Raw genomic sequence first — 16,889 nt, forward strand, 5'->3', positions numbered from 1 at the left:
GAACAATGTGAACAGAACTGACAAACGAATTATACACATGGTACAAGGTGCAAAAGGATGCTCAAGCAGATTTTGCTTTTAGACTACTAAAAATCAAGTTTTAAAGGCATAAGAAGACCTTTGGGACATCTCACGGCAATACAACGTGATTAATCCTACAGCCCATTCCAAAACTTTATTGAAAGAATGTCCTTCATGAATGGACTAATTAAACCTTTGTGCATCCCTCGATAAAAAAGCTTGTCTACTTCTCTACAGCGGCTGGTGTGCAGGTTTGTACAGACACAAAATGACTGACCATTTCAAACATCTGTTGGCCATGGATAAATATCAGTGTAAGATTATGCATACAAACTTGAAGTGCTTGGAGAACATAAGTATTACTTTATGCAGTCTGTTAGTTGAATGCAGTAGATAACAGCTGGGGTAGCATGTCCCCAGACTGTGTCTGAGTGAATGAACTGATTAACCTGAGTAGCCGTCAGTGCTGCAAGGAGGGGATTGGTGTGCCAGTCAGAGTGAATGGCTGGACCATCAATGTCATATAAATCATTATGTTGGACAGGCCTGTTCAGATGAAGCTTGAGCATTGAGCAAAGTGAAAGTGGCCCTGCCATGCCTGGTCTTTTTTTTTTTTTTTCACAGCCAAAGGAAACATATTCATATACTGTAGCTGGCTTAAGTAAAAACTAAAAATACAATTATACACACACAAACACAGTATATACCAACACACATCACTTCCTTACACCGTTTATCAAATGTTCCTGTTTCACTTTAAGCTACCGTATTTTTCAGAAATTAAGACACATTTTCTATAAACTGCACCCCACCAGAATGGGAGCTTTGTGTTTGTAAATCTGAGTATAAACCGCACTGGAATTTATGCCGCACTTGATACGGGAACAGTGATGCACAAGTATAGGCAAACTTACAGCATGCCGTTGTGTAACACACTTTGAAAATGAAAGTAAGTAAGTGCGTAATGTATGTTTTTCCATTACCCGGGAATTAACCAATATTTAAATAGCATTCACGAAAAAAGTGTTTCTAATGTTGTTTTGTTATAAAAACGTGCTATAAGCCGCATACAAATATAAACCACACCACCACAAGAAAAATGTAAAATCAGGGTAAAATCGGGTATAATCAGTTTATAAACACACACAAATCGAGAAGAATTGAGGAATACATCAATTAAATATTTATAGTAGGTATTTATTTTGTGATATCCACTATAAGGTTGTTCTATGGATGTCGTGAACCTCTGATGGCACTTTTTTATGCAACACCGACATTGATATTAATTCTGTCTTCTGTTTAAAATCTCCCCATACAAATTTCAACATATAATTAGGAAGCGCAAACCACATTCTTATGGTAGAATGTTGGTGTGTTTGGGAGAGGGGGGGCTGATTAATAATAGACATGTCTTTGTAATGAACAGGTCCATGCAATAAATGGGTGGGATCTTCCTATTACTTTTTCACCAGCTGGATAACATCCTCGTCCACCATGACATGGTCTTTGCCCACCTTCTGGGGGTTGTGTTTCACAGACGCGCCCCATACTAGTGCACTGGAGGGAAAGAGAGGAAGAGAGAGATATTGGAGTGAGTGAAAGAGTCCTGGGGGGAGGGTTCATCTGCAACAGCAATTCTATGAGGCTGCGTGTTCAACACCATCCATTCAATATGAATGTATTGTCTCAATAATAACAACCATTCAATCAATACATCATTAAATTTAAAGCAAAAAGGAAAAGGATACTTAAGCTCTGTTGAGGGAGCATTTAACAGGAGGGGCCGATTACTGTTGTTCACACCTCTTTTTCATTGCCCTTTTCTTCGGATGTGTGTGTGTGTGTGTGTGTGTGTGTGTGTGTGTGTGTGTGTGTATATACACAGTCATGGCCGAAATTGTTGGCACCCCAGAAATGTTTCCGTAAAATCAAGTATTTCTCACAGAAAAGTATTGCAGTAACACGTTTTGCTATACACATGTTTATTCCCTTTGTGTGTATTGGAACAACAACAAAAAAAAGGGAGGAAAAAAAGCAAATTGGACATAATGTCACACAAAACTCCCAAAATGGGCTGGTCAAAATTCTTGGCACCCTTAACTTAATATTTAGTTGCACACCCTTTGGAAAAAATAACTGAAATCAGTCGCTTCCTATAACCATCAATAAGCTTCTTACACCTCTCATCCGGAATTTTGGACCATTCTTCCTTTGCAAACTGCTCCAGGTCTCTCTTATTGGAAGGGTGCCTTTTCCCAACAGCAATTTTAAGATCTCTCCACAGGTGTTCAATGGGATTTAGATCTGGACTCATTGCTGGCCACTTTAGAACTCTCCAGCGCTTTGTTGCTATCCATTTTTGGGTGCTTTTTGATGTATGTTTGGGGTCATTGTCCTGCTGGAAGACCCAAGATCTCAGACGCAAACCCAGCTTTCTGACACTGGGTTGTACAGTGCGACCCAAAATCCTTTGGTAATTCTCAGATTTCATGATGCCTTGCACACATTCAAGGCACCCAGTGCCAGAGGCAGCAAAACAACCCCAAAACATAATTGAACCTCCACCATATTTCACTGTAGGTACTGTGTTCTTTTCTTTGTAGGCCTCATTCTTTTTTCGGTAAACAGTAGAATGATGTGCTTTACCAAAAAGCTCTATCTTGGTGTCATCTGTCCACAAGACGTTTTCCCAGAAGGCTTTTGGCTTACTCAAGTACATTTTGGCAAACTGTAGTCTTGCTTTTTTATGTCTCTGTCAGCAGTGGGGTCCTCCTGGGTCTCCTGCCATAGCGTTTCATTTCATTTAAATGTCGACGGATAGTTCGCGCCGACACTGATGCTCCCTGAGCCTGCAGGACAGCTTGAATTTCTTTGGAATTTGTTTGGGGCTGCTTATCCACCATCCGGACTATCCTGCGTTGCAACCTTTCATCAATTTTTCTCTTCCGTCCACGCCCAGGGAGATTAGCTACAGTGCCGTGGATTGCAAACTTCTTGATAATGTTGCGCACTGTGGACAAAGGCACATCTAGATCTCTGGAGATGGACTTGTAACCTTGATATTGTTTATATTTTTCCACAATTTTGGTTCTCAAGTCCTCAGACAGTTATCTTCTACTCTTTCTGTTGTCCATGCTTAGTGTGGCACACACAATCAAAGCTAAGTGAACTTCTCTCCTTTTTATCTGCTCCCAGGTGTGATTTTTATATTGCCCACACCTGTTACTTGCCCCAGGTGAGTTTAAAGGAGCATCACATGCTTGAAACAATCTTATTTATCCACAATTTTGAAAGGGTGCCAAGAATTTTGACCAGCCAATTTTTGGAGTTTTGTGTGACATTATGTCCAATTTGCTTTTTTTCTCCCTTTTTTGTTTTGTTCCAATACACACAAAGGGAATAAACATGTGGATAGCAAAACATGTGTTACTGCAATACTTTTCTGTGAGAAATACTTGATTTTCTGGAAACATTTCTGGGGTGCCAACAATTTCGGCCATGACTGTATATATATATATATTATATTTAAAAAAAATAATCCAATGTGTGCATATGTGTATGTATACACACACATCCGAAGAAATACATAAATAAATACATAAATAAATAAATAAATACATATATATATATATATACATATATATAAATAAATACATATATATACATATATATACATATACATATATATATATATATATATATATATATAGCCAGGCTAACTGCACAATACTCACTATTTGAACTCTTTGATGAGGTTTTTGTGGATCTTTAGGCAAAAGTCTTCCACAGCGGTGTGACTATCAGGAAGTACCACTGGGGATGTGTAGTCTGGAAGTTGGCCTTTGGGTTTGGTGTATCTGGGGGAGACAACAATACAATTGTATATTCAATCTCTGAGAGGATGCTTCGTAGTTATTAAGATTATAAGGGCATAGTTAAATGTTCGCAGGATTTGAAATTCTGCTTTTTAGAATCAGCCAATCATTACATTTACAAGGCCTGTTAGTTGAGCCCCAGCATCCTTACATTCGCACTAACTGCAGATAGTCCCAGATCTTCTCCAACAAGTCGTCAAAGTTCCAGCGATGGTGGGCTGAGATAGGCACACAGTGAGGCACCTTGTAGATGATGTCTAGTTCCTCTATGGAGATCTGGTCGATTTTGTTGAGTACATAAATGCATGGGATGTACACCCTTGAAGAATAAATCAAACCAAACTTTGTTGTAAGCCTTTCTACAGTTCTTCACAGTTGTCCACAGATTGGCACAGTGTTTCCCACAGATTAGAAAGCTATTTGTGGAGTTAATGATTCGTTACACAGAACTTTATTGGATTAAATATTAATCCAAAATGATTCACACCTTCACAAAATCAACAACAAACAAATCATTTCTGCAACACTAGTGCTAAATAACTTTTTAACTGGTCGGCTACATGACGCCGGGTAAGTAGCTAATTCTTGAGACTTCTCACCAAAAGAACGAAGGGGAACCTTCAATTAAGACATGTTTGTTGGTGCCAAGCACAAAGTAGCCTGAACTTTCCTAGATCTTTAACTATGGCACTGATGCTGAAAGCTCGCTGATATGGCTGTCTGTATGCATCGTTGCTAACGTGTGCTGACATTGTGACTGTATGTGAGAAAGACACGTAAGTGAAAGAGAAACGGAGGGAGAGCAGGGAAAGGAAATGCAGCATACGCTGCGTGTTTTAACCTTAATAGTAATAATTACTACTATTAACCTAAAAATAATAATTACGAAACGCAATATGTGGCGGCCGGTGTTGATTCTGTGGCGCACCGCCACAAATTAGTTTGTGTGGGAAACACTGTTGGCAAACTTAAACCGAAAGACCTAAACTTTAAAAAAGGATGAAATGCCACCCCACTCCCATTGAATAAAGCCTGTAAAGGAGAGATTGAAAATAATGCAAATAAATAAAGCTGCATCTCCAGAGAACAGCAGCAAGCCGTTGGTTACCTGTTACCCTCTACTACATCAATGAGGTCGTCGGCGGTGGAATCACTACGCAGGGTGATGTCGGCATTATGAATCTTGTACTCTGCGAGGATGCTCTTCACAGTGTCTGCATCCAGCTCGCTCTGGGCACACTGAGGACAGAGGAGAGACAGGAGATCAGTGGAGAGACTAGAGTGGAGAGACAGGTTACAGACCGTGAGATGTGGTGTGTATCATCAGGGTGATTACACTCATAAGTTGATGAGGAAAAAAAGAAAAGAAATCCCCCCCACTCCCCTTCTTGCCATGAAAAAGGAGAGGGCTGTTGTGGAAAACAGAGCTTGACTAGAATCATCAAGGGTTATGGTGAATTGGTGGATCTGAACTGCCTTACTGTGGCAGTAAAGTTGATGCCCCCTTTGTCCTTCTTCTTGAAGCCGATATTGGGTGGTTGCTTGTTGAGGCGGATGCCAAAGCCCTCCAGCTCATGCTCTATCAGTTTCTTATGGCCCAGAGGTTTGAGGACATCCAGCACGATGAGAATCAGGTTGCAGGTCCGGGCCACTGAGATGGGGAAGGAGGGAACAGGATGGGGAGAGGAACAGGGACAGCAGGGCTGGAAATTGTGACCATTTTGGTCGCATATGAGCCCGAAATTGTGTCTGTACGACCTCAAAATATATTAGAGAGTGCAAATAATCGTTATGGTGCGACCTGTTTCAATTTCTTTACAAATATCCCCCCAAATAAGCCTACTGAACAGTATGTGCCTGCTGTGAGCTGATAGGGAACGGTCCCCTGTTCTATCCGTTACATAACCAATTAAACTTTCTTTACGCTCTACACTTTAATCAGATTTTAGATAAGTTAATATTAGCCGTCAGTCACTGCTTGTCACTGCACTGTAGTTGTAGAGCTTCTGAATATTTGGTGGGTGCTCCGAAGTTTTTGCTGGTGCTCCTAACTTGCTCCTAAGTTTGGAGCACCAGTGCCACCAAGTAAAAAAGTAAATTTTAAGCCCTGTACAGGGTTTGGGATTGAAACATTGACAGACACTTAGAAGCTGACTGACACTGAAACAACAGGGGCACGCCACATGACCTGACGCTACAATACTATTTGTGCATGCATTGTGACACTTCACAGGGATGGGAACCTTTACCAGTCTGACAATTCAATTTCAAAATGATTCTCAATCTTTTCAGAAATTACACCCATGTCAGTGCAAAATACCAGTGAATCCCCCAAAATAAAATATTAATATGCTTACATTAAATGTAACCTTGAGTATTTCAACTTTGACTTTCATTCGTTCATGATTTCCCCCACCCATTCCTACTTCACAGGTAGTCCTCCCTCACCAGCAATGACCTGCCTTCCCCTTCCCTTCCCGTCCTTGGCCCCTTCAATGATTCCTGGGAGATCCAGGAGCTGAACAGACGAAAGGAAAACCATAAGCATGGACAGCACAACAACTATATCAACACCTAGCAGCCCAGTAACAGCCTACAGGACCATTATTACAGCTCAAGAATGGGGAAAGTGGAAAGCTTAAAAAAGAGGGAAGTTAATAGTCCAAAATTGGCAGAGATAGAAGTGTCCTTGGGAGCATACCTGGATCTTTGCACCTTTGTAGCGGATCACTCCTGGTACGGTAGTGAGGGTGGTGAACTCGTACGCTGCAACTTCTGAGTAAACGCCAGCCAGGTTACTGAGCAGAGTGGACTTGCCTACTGAGGGGAACCCCACAAACCCAATACGGGCATCTCCAGTTTTTGCCACATCGAAACCTATTCAACAAACGGAGCACAGTACGAAATTGTCATTTTTGAAAGAGTGACACCATGATTCAGCCTTTGTATTATTTATACAAGTTTCTATGACTTAATGCTCAACTGTAAGCCAATCAAATCACAGGGTTGCTTTAATGAGCATCAGACTGAGTTTTATGCAAAAGTTTGGACACACCTGGTCAAAATTTCTGTTACTGTGAATAGCTAAGCGAGTAAACGATGACCTGATTTCCAAAAGACATAGTTAAAGACATTTCTTTAATATATATATATATATTTTTTTTTTACAGTTTCCAAATAAAATGGGCCCAAAGCGAAAGTTTGGGCACCCTGCATGGTCAGCACTTATTAACACCCCCTTTGGCAAGTATCACAGCTTGCAAACGTTTTTTGTAGCCAGATAAGAGTCTTTCAAGTCTTGCAAAAGGCTTCTACTTTTGTGCAATTCTTTGGCGGTCTTGCATGCACTGCTCTTTTGAGGTCTATCCACAGATTTTCGATTATGTTTAGGTCAGTTATTTTCATATTCAGGGTGCTCGGCAGCTGCTTAGAGGAGGCCATGGCTGCTGATTTTAGGGACACGGTTTGAGGAGTCAGAAGCTGTTTATCAATCCACGTTTTTCTCCATTCTTGTGTTTTTGCAAACTCGTTTGACGTCGTCTTTCATTGCCCAAGTACGGTTCCAATCCAAAGAACACAAGTCACCAAGAACGCCAAAAAACCTGGAAGTGTTCTTGATCCGCCCCTTTTATCGAGGACGCATCGGATGGTGACTTGGTCAGCGAGAACCAAGCCCCCACCGCCTCTCGCCTTAAAGCAACGGCCCCGGTGGATATAGGTGGTATTGCATTTACGGTTAGGTTCCCGTGTCTTCCGGTCATTTTTATTCTATTAACTCCAGTCAACATTTACAAAACTTTCTCCCCCAATAATTTTTGTTCGATTCTCGAACCTGGCTCATACTACTAGCTTTTTCATAGAATAATTTTTCCTTATTTTTGCCAAGATTGAAACCAATCCGAAATGGGTAAACTAGCAGCCCATTTATTTGCTTACGTCAAGAAAAGTTGCCTGCAAATGTGCCTGCGGATACTAACAGGGCACGAGCACAAAAGTTCACATTGGCCGATAGCTGATTTACATTGAGCTGAATGAGCACAGGGAGAAATGGCTTGAGTTGCCTGCCTTGTTGTAGCAAGTTTAGCAAATCGTTGTCACACATAGGCCAACATGAAATGTTGTTAATAAAGTTTATTCCCGTTATTTTCAAACAGATTTGATTTTTCGTAAAAACGTTCATGACATGATGGCAAATATATTATGTTAAGCACGAGCATAGATTGTTGACATGTCTATCTAGAGCAAAGATGAAGATTAATACGTTAACTGTTACCACAATAGGAAATGATATATATTTAAATAATATTAGTCTTGCCTTCAGAAGTTTTGTTAAACACACCCATTATTCTTTTTTTGATTGTGTCATCAAGCCAGACTGCTTTTGTGGGACAATGTTTCACCCCCACTTACATCTGATGGAAACGTCTTGTAGCCTATGATTCTATGAACATGCCCCTTTCAAAGGCAAATGTTCAATAAAGTATATTTTAGACACACTTCTCAAGCTTTTATTTATTACATTATTAACACGTCTTGTTGGATCACGTTATATCCATTAATAGACGTTTGGTTTTCTAGGTCGAGCATGTAAAACACAGGCTGCATTTCGACACTGATGTGAAATTGAAGGCAGTGTGAATTTTGTGGCATTTCTTTTGTATATAAAGTTGACAGTAAGCTGTGGTAAGTCTGCATTATGGAAGATTTCAGTTACCAAAATAACTATTAAGCTTTCTTTGCCTGGCGAGAACAATGACGGAGCTGTTCATGTTAACAGTTTATTTCATCCGATACAATGCGTTGTAAATCATACTCATATCACGAAGAAAAAAAGCTACATATGTGATGAGTTTCATCTAGAATAGCCCTATATTTAGCCATATAGCCTAAAAAAACAAGTGAAAGGAATACTATACAGTGACAGAATACATTTCCGTTAAGTTTGCATATGTCTGATTCTTATCGGACTTGTACCCCATTCTGCCCATAGATTCTGCAACTGCAATGCCCACACGCTCGTAACCATATAAATCTATGCTCACGACTGGTTGTCGCAAAGTATGACGTGTACAGCTAGTTGCAAGCGTGCACGAGTTCTCGGAGCTACGGAAAAAAAGAGCCACTGTTTAAATCTAGACCGGAAGACACGGAAGTGGAAAGATGGCTGCGTCCAGTCTCGCGCTCCCGCTTGCCTCACTGCGCCACTGAGCACTTTTCAAAGAAATGAATGGGGACGCCATCTTGGAAGACAAAAGTAGCTTACTCTAGTCATATTAACTCTATGGCGAGAACGCATCAGATTTCCCAGAAGTCTTTGCAAGAACACACGCAGTGGGGGCTATACTTCCACTGCAAACACATATCATATTTTCATGTAGTTTAGTGCATGACATGTGCACCAGTAGATACTATTTCAAAAGAAATTCCTGCATTAAAATAATGTATCATGACAGTTTGTATGATTTGGTCATTTATCATCACACTAGCACTTAATTATCACGGCAAACACTGCACTAAACTGTAGCCTAGTGTAAGTGTAAAGTGAAAATAACAAAACCAGTCAGTATAATGACTCGAGCGAATATCATTCACGTCCTACTAAAACAGCGGCCACGCGAAAGGGAATGAGGAAACTGTTTCCTCTACTAAAAAATACAATGCGACTCACGTGAAAAAAGGATCCAAAGACTAGTAGAAAGACCGAGTCGGGAAATGAACGCATCGTTCGTTTCCTCTAGCTACAGAGCCTATGCAGGTCACGTGAAAAATGATCGAAAGACTCGTAAATGAACGAATCACTCTTTTAGAGGACTCGTTACTCCCGAGTCCTTGTAAGGATTCGTTCAAAATGAACGAATCGTTCACGAACGACACATCACTAATCTCAAATCGTTTTCAGTCCTTGCGGTCTTGCAAGAACGTTCTCGCAAGACGCTTGGCAATAAAGTTTTTCTCAAGAACGCAAGTACGTTCTTAGCGTTCTTCAACTTGATAAACAGCCAGAGTATTTATAAAGTTTTGGAATTGACATCACCTGGCCTTTCCTGTCGATGGTTGTGAAGGTTTGAGAACTTGGTCAAAGTAATCAGTAAACTCAAGCTTGGGATGCCCAAACATTTTCATGGTGCTGCTTTCGTTTCTTTTTTTTACTGAAATTGTATGAAACTAAAATACACTAATCTTTCTTAAAATGTTGAAAAGAATGTTCCATCTTTAACTTTATGCCTTTTAGAAATCAACTAATCTACTCCCTTAACTATTCACAAAAAAGCAATTTTGACAAGGGGTGCCCAAACGTTTGCATAAAACTGCATAGTGTGCTGGCCAGTGAGTTTTATGACAAAATATTTAGCACTATATATTTATAGCCCATCCGTTTAGTCCTTAACTATCTGCTGCACTTCCTTTAAGTACTTTTGTATTCCGATTTGAATACAATAATCTGCTAAAGATTACATGTAGCTCATACCTTCCCCTGGGCCTCCTCCACTGCCTCCCTTTGGTGTGATGAGCTCTCTCCTCAGCTTGGCCAGACGGGCTTTCAGCAACCCCAAGTGGTGAGCTGTGGCCTTGTTCTTCTGTGTACGAGCCATCTACCAAACAAGACAGTGTGTTGATTTGAGATCACTTGATATTCTAGACATTATTACATATTTAAATATAGGCCTACAAGGTAGTAACTAGCGAGCTAGCTTGCTAACCGGTAAACGTGAGCTCCTCATCTACGTTAAATTACATAAGGCCATACAGTTGCTACTTGCTAGCAGCTGTCTAGTCTGGAGCTAGCTCTGGGTCATTATAAAGAAGCCACGCTGAAAACGTGACAGGTTGCTAGTTAACCAAGCTAGTCAACTAGTTTAGCTACAGTAGCTCTAGCGTTCCCTAAAATAACTTACCTCGTTCTCTATCTCTGCTATTTTAGCGAGTAAACTCATTTTGCCAATCCTTCGATGTAATCACTTACAAAGTCTACAGTATTTTAACAACAAAGGTTCTAAATTGTTCGGATTTAGTGTCGCAAACACACTACTACAGCTAGCGAGCACTCATACTTCTTTGCGCGACTGCGTTTTGAATCTCGCTTTTTCACGCGAGGAAAGCCACGATGGAGAGCCTGCTGATATTCATACATGCAGCTTTGGCACCCTCTATTGGATGTTTATGTAATTACTAGAAAATATCGTAATTATGAGAAAATATTTCGTAATTACGAGATCCTGATATATCCTCCCCTAATCAGAATCAGAAAGGGTTTAATTCGCCATGAAAGTTTGCACAGACAAGGAATTTACTTTGGCCGGAATAGACACCGCATGTGGCCCGCAAAATCATTTGGTCTGGCCCGCCATGGCACTGCAGGAACCATATTATTAGGTGCATCATTGGTTGGCAGCAGCACTATTTTAATATGTGGAAGAGGACCGTGGTGGCGCGCAGCGTTGCGTACCAATGCATATATCTATGTACCAATGTACCAAAAAAATTCTCTCGCGCGCTGTGCGCGCTCGCATTAAGTGTGGAATTCCTTTCACACCGTTCCTTAAGGTCTCCGAATAAGGTATGTAACATTGGTTGGGCTGAAAATGTCCCGGTGCTGTTCTATGCGCCCTAATGCACCCTGTGAAACAGCCCTGGAATAAAACGAGAGGGTTTCTTCTTTCTATGGTATGCTCATGAATATATAGATGAGCTGCGCGCTGATTAGGTTAGTTTACAACAAGTGACGTGCGGAGCAAAGCGCAACATGGCCAACAGTAGGCCTAGGTGAAACATCGAAGGTGGAGACTTAAAATAAAAACGTAAATATAAATCTATTATGTCTACACAACAGACAATCTGTTTTCAACAGATTGACATTAGTTGTTTTCACTTCTGTTGTCCAGCAAACGGGATCAACATAGGCAGTGTTGCTGCTCCCACCAAGCGCATTTTAGTATAGAAATATTGGGCCTTATTCTCGAACATTTTTTTAAGTTTCTTCTGAAATGTTTCTTACGAAATGTTTCTTACGGGCTTTGGTAAAACAATGTAAGAAAAAGACATCCGCCAAATTCATGAACACTTGAAAATGTGTTCCTACGCAGCAGAAGTTTTGTGGGGTCTCATTTGTAAAACTGTGTGTAGGATTCTAACTAAAAGTGTATGTACGCCCAAAAGCCTAAAATGGCGTATGCACACAAAAATTCAGATTTATAAAACCGTGCATATGCACACCTGATGTACGCAATGTTTCCTTTATAAATCACAGATTACCCACAAGTGTGCGTACCTGAATCAGCATTGTACCCCGCCCTGAACACGCCCATTTTTAACCATAAATAGTCAATGCAAAGCACCTCATGAATGCTAATCTAGTATCTCATCATGACCCTGGCATACGATTGTTTTTTACGGTGAATCATAGCGCATGACAACTTCTCAGACACTGTTAGCCTATTGGTGGAGCCCGAAAACTCCGAAAATGTGGTGGCCGGTAGATCACCAATTTAAAAAAACTGTGGGAGTGGCGTCAACTGTGCCAGTGATACTGCCAGTCCAGATACAATTTGAAAACAAAAGCGTTTTGTTATGAACAGTAATCTGAAGCCCCCCTAAAATGTTCTTCAGCCCCCCCAAATCATTTGGCATTATTGGCTTAATTAAAAAATAATAATAATTAAACTATTGTTTCTCACACGGACAAGTTATTTATAACTCTATAACTCTAACAAATTATAATCCAATAGCCTGTCATCATACTTTACGATACAAACCCCGGGCACTAGTACCGTCTCGACGTCAACGACAGCCAGTATTATAGCCAAGGAGTTCAAAGTAAATGATGCACGGAGTGAAATTGTAAGTACAAGGAGTTACAGAATGTGGCTATCTGTAGTTGTTAGCGAGTGTTACCTGCTTTAGGTTTACTTGATATGAGGCAAATGAAAGCGAATATTGTAGTGGGCTATGTTAAAACTAACTTAGCTTACTACTTTGTTAGAAACTGTCCCCAGTTAGCAAGAATGTGAACTAGCGAATTCGAAATACAAGAAATAACTGACATCTCTCTATTCTTTGCATTGATATATCTCTCTAGTATTTCAAAACAATATTATCAGTCCCTATAGAATGTTGTTATTTATAATCAGTTAATGCTAGTGAAAACTAAATGTCATAGTGTCCCTCATAACGCTTTTGTGCCGGTATATCATCCAATTCATTGACCAGATGGATATAAGAACATTCTTTAGGAGAGGTGGCAGCTCCGCCCAGTCAGATGAGAGAGAGAAGCAGGAGATTGACAGGGCTGAAGAAGGAGCCGGTGTGACGGAGGTTAGTGGTCTACAGGTCTAGAAGGAAATGAGTGGAGATTTTTTTATTTTTCTTCTACTGTGGTGGAAATGTATAAGCATTTGTTGTCATTTGTAGCCTAAACTAGATTATTACATGATGTTTTTATGCCAAGTCATAAAATTGGCTTGTGGATTTCGATCAGTTATGTTTCAATGTTTGAACTTATCTTAAAGGTGACATGACATGAAAACTCCATTTTATGAGGTTATTTAACATTAATATGAGTTCCCCTAGCCTGCTTTTGGTCCCCCTGTGGCTACAATTTTCGATAGGTCTAAACAAAGCCCTTGGTGTTCTTCTCCGCCTTTGACAAAATCAAGGCTCAAACGCTCTGTTTGAAAATCTCCTCCAAGTGACGTAGATACGAGAAAGGTTACCTCCCCTCTCTCTGCTTTGCCCGCCCAGATCATCTGGCCTGCCCATGAGAAACTGAGCTACCACCGTGCAAGGGCAAGTGCGATATCGGTTTTTCCTGGAGAGATATCATGGGGAGCAAACAAACAAAGCACAACAGTTGCTCAGTGCTTGGATGTGCAAATGCAAGCACAAATCTTTATTTAATTCCTTCCTCCAAACCTCTGCACAACCAATATCTCAATTTTATTTTCGCTGGAAATGCTCCGACACAACTTCCCAAAGTTTTGCATGTCTGCGCCAAACATTTCATCCAGGCATGTAGCCCTAAATCTCAGAACTTCTTAAGTGAATCACACTTAGATGAGCTTACCAAGCACTATAGCATCAATCTGAAAAAAGAAGATTAAAAAAACAAACAAAATTGCACACGCAAACATGCCACTTCCCTTGGGGCTAAGCCCCCCCTTTCTTTGAATCCTAGAAATGCCCCTGGTCTGGACTGATAACGAGGACGTAGTGTAGCGATTGCACGGGAGCTTGACAACTGTATTTCCAGTTTTTGACATATGAGGATATTTGCACATCAGTATTAAATAAATATATTTAGTTATACACTGTGTTCTGCAGTTATCTAAAGGTAGGATATGTGATGTTATCCTGTATTCCATGCAGTCGGGGAATCTCCCCCTCCTGAACTCCTGTAGTGGACAATCTGATGGTTAGGAAGCGCTGAATTTTTATCTAAAATTTGAGTTGGATTGTACAAGGTGGTTATGGAACAAGAATCACTCAGTACAAGCGCAAATAACACTGCTGGATGTGATCTTCATGATAATCATGAAATTGAATGAAAAAAACGTGTGTGAGGAAAACAAAATATATAAATATTAGGAGTGTTCTTCCCACATTCAATTTCTGCAGTCTGACTACAGTACGGTCATCTGCGTCGCCAATTCCAACTGTTTTCAAAATGTGCGTAGGCCTACGGGAGGGTCTGAGTTTGCGTGGAGGACCGCACATTCTCCGTCAAGTTTGTTTATAACACTGATGTGTTATGATATGACTGATATGACATGTTTTTAGAATCATGTTGTTACATTTTATATCTCTTAAATAAGAAAAAGCGAAACAACTCCCTTCAGAAGTTAGCCTTTCTCTCTCTCTGTGCCTTTACTGTCAAATTTCACTGAAAGAAACTGTCCAATAAAGCATGAAAAATGCTATAAATGCAATTTAAAAATATGTTATTAATTCAATCAACATTATTCAGCACAATATATGGGGTGGGAATAATTAATCTCCAAGATTTACTGACTTTCAGACACTCAATCTCTCCAGGAGGCAGTAGCACAGTGTTTCCAGAGGGAGTATGAGCAGTTTGGGACCCCCGAAAGCTACTTTCAGCAGCTGCCAGATAGGTTGCACCACAAGCGCAGGAAGCTGGCCACGTGTCTGAAGAGCGTGGGGCTGCAGCCCATCCTTCCAGAGGGAGGGTATTTCATGATTGCAGACATCTCCTTGATCAGTGAGTATCTTTTCCGAAAATCTACTCTATCACTTTCCAAGAGAGTTTTTTCTAATACAAATGATCCGATTAAGGCTTTGTCGCTGTTTTTGTGTAGAGGTTGAATTGAATGACCCAAACACTCAAAATGAGCCTCATGACTACAGATTTGTGAAGTGGCTGATCAAAGAGAAGGTAAAGGAGAGCAGATGCTAAAGCTTGGATTCAGTCTGATCAAGATGATGATGATGATAAATGTAATTCCCATACACAGAAGATTCGTACAGTATATAATGTGTGTGTGTCTTGTTTACATTTTGTAGGGATTGGCGACAATTCCTGTTTCAGCTTTCTATAGCCTGGAGCATCGTGAAGATTTTCAAAACTACATCAGGTTTTGCTTTGTCAAGGTGAACATTTGATAATACAAAGTATTTAAAATAAAATTTAAAAATCTCTTTCTGTACCCCTCCCTCTCACATGCCTCTCTCCAATAGGAGGACTCTACTTTAAATGCTGCAGAGGACATTTTAAGGAAGTGGAGTGATGGAAAGTGAAAAACCTATTAAAAAGCATCCACTTACAGCCACCTACAATAAGTTTTTTCTAACCTTGCATAGTACCCTCGCTAGGTAGCTCAGCTTAATCCGTCCTCAGGAAAATCTTTAGCACAATCTCTGTTGGACAAATGTATATGTTTTGTGGATCAAGTCTGTTGAATTGTAATTATAAAAAAAAAAAAAAAAGGAAAATTATTGTGAATAAAATGGCAAATCGTTCTACTTTGCTGTATTGCTGTCTTAAGTGCTCTCGAGTTGCTGGGTCAGAATTGGTCCCAAAAATACTGGTCTGATCATGTGATGTAGCCTGAATGTAGTTTTAATTCATTATTATGCACCATTGGCAATTTTAGACCCTTTTTAGGGGTGCTCAAGCACCCCTACATATAATCTTAGCACCCCTAAACATAATAATTATAAATAATAAAAAATATAATAGTTTTATCATTTGATGCTGGTAGTTGGTGAAAAAAGGGACATCCTTGGTTTTTTCATTCATTCAATATTTTGCATAATAATTAGTGCTGTCAAATGATTAAATTATTTAATTGCGATTAATTGCATTAATGTCATAGTTAACTCGCGATTAATCACAATTAATCGCACATTTTAATCTACTCTCAATGTCCCTTGATTTCTTTTTGTCACATTCTTTTTTTCAAATTTTAATGCTCTTATCAACATGGAAAAGTGGTTCGGATTGCTTCGTGCCAATATTTTTTTTTATTGAAAACAACATTGCAATCGCCTGGCTTTGACGAGGGGGCGGAGAATTCGCATCAGCTGTGTGCTTGGCCATCAAGTGGTATTTCAGATTGGACGTGCTGCGATGATAGCTCAGTTTACAATGACAAAACACACAGATCACTGGTCTTGTCAATGGAACCATTTGGCAACTTTTTAAAAGTAAAGTCTCCATTCAGAATCTTATTGGCATCCATTTCGGCATCTCGCACTCGCCATCCACTCAAAACGTAACGTTAGCCTACTACAAGAGAATGTCTAATATCCGTAAACGGGCTCTGCTACTACTCTTTAGCCGGCTCGCAAGCCAAACAAGTGTTTGTTTCTCTTTAGCCGGCTGTGTTTGTGGCGCGCCTGTTGTTTTGTTTCCGGTCTAGCTAGATCCGGTGTGGTGTTGTAGTTTTTCTAAAGTCGGTAATTGTTGCAACAGCATGTGAAAAAAACTACAAAGTTTGCAAGGCCAAAAAGAGCGTTAATCGCGCGATAAGAAAATTG

The 16,889-nt window shown here is 40.2% G+C and overlaps 2 protein-coding genes across 2 annotated transcripts; one reads left to right on the forward strand and one right to left on the reverse strand.

Annotated features, from left to right (window-relative positions):
- Window positions 1-1,197: 1,197 nt before the first annotated feature.
- On the reverse strand, window positions 1,198-10,965 carry drg1 (developmentally regulated GTP binding protein 1). The gene is made up of 9 exons (XM_084687457.1): window positions 10,793-10,965; window positions 10,366-10,489; window positions 6,598-6,773; window positions 6,345-6,414; window positions 5,378-5,547; window positions 5,005-5,135; window positions 4,048-4,215; window positions 3,756-3,878; window positions 1,198-1,578 (listed from the first exon to the last, which is right to left on the reverse strand). The coding sequence occupies exons 1-9, from the start codon at window positions 10,829-10,831 to the stop codon at window positions 1,479-1,481; spliced, it is 1,101 nt and encodes a 366-aa protein (XP_084543583.1). The 5' UTR covers window positions 10,832-10,965; the 3' UTR covers window positions 1,198-1,478.
- Window positions 10,966-13,103: 2,138 nt separating this feature from the next.
- LOC146236005 (kynurenine--oxoglutarate transaminase 3-like) lies at window positions 13,104-15,679 on the forward strand. The gene is made up of 5 exons (XM_084686971.1): window positions 13,104-13,208; window positions 14,925-15,111; window positions 15,209-15,285; window positions 15,414-15,500; window positions 15,588-15,679. The coding sequence occupies exons 1-5, from the start codon at window positions 13,104-13,106 to the stop codon at window positions 15,645-15,647; spliced, it is 516 nt and encodes a 171-aa protein (XP_084543097.1). The 3' UTR covers window positions 15,648-15,679.
- The last annotated feature ends 1,210 nt before the right edge of the window (window positions 15,680-16,889 follow it).

This window comes from Hypomesus nipponensis, chromosome 22 (assembly GCF_054491055.1).
Source record: "Hypomesus nipponensis isolate SF chromosome 22, ASM5449105v1, whole genome shotgun sequence".
In the NCBI taxonomy this organism is placed as follows: domain Eukaryota; kingdom Metazoa; phylum Chordata; class Actinopteri; order Osmeriformes; family Osmeridae; genus Hypomesus; species Hypomesus nipponensis.

Excerpts from the sequence above, each read along its gene's own strand:
- drg1 (XM_084687457.1), bottom strand. The coding sequence starts at position 10,831 with ATGAGTTTACTCGCTAAAATAGCAGAGATAGAGAACGAG. Across the intron at positions 4,216-5,004 it reads GATGTAGTAGAGGGTAACAG|GGTGTACATCCCATGCATTT; the intron begins GTAACCAACGGC and ends TTATTCTTCAAG. Across the intron at positions 1,579-3,755 it reads CTCATCAAAGAGTTCAAATA|TGCACTAGTATGGGGCGCGT; the intron begins GTGAGTATTGTG and ends CTTTCCCTCCAG.
- LOC146236005 (XM_084686971.1), top strand. The coding sequence starts at position 13,104 with ATGGATATAAGAACATTCTTTAGGAGAGGTGGCAGCTCCGCCCAGTCA. Across the intron at positions 15,286-15,413 it reads AGTGGCTGATCAAAGAGAAG|GGATTGGCGACAATTCCTGT; the intron begins GTAAAGGAGAGC and ends TACATTTTGTAG. Across the intron at positions 15,501-15,587 it reads TCAGGTTTTGCTTTGTCAAG|GAGGACTCTACTTTAAATGC; the intron begins GTGAACATTTGA and ends TCTCTCCAATAG.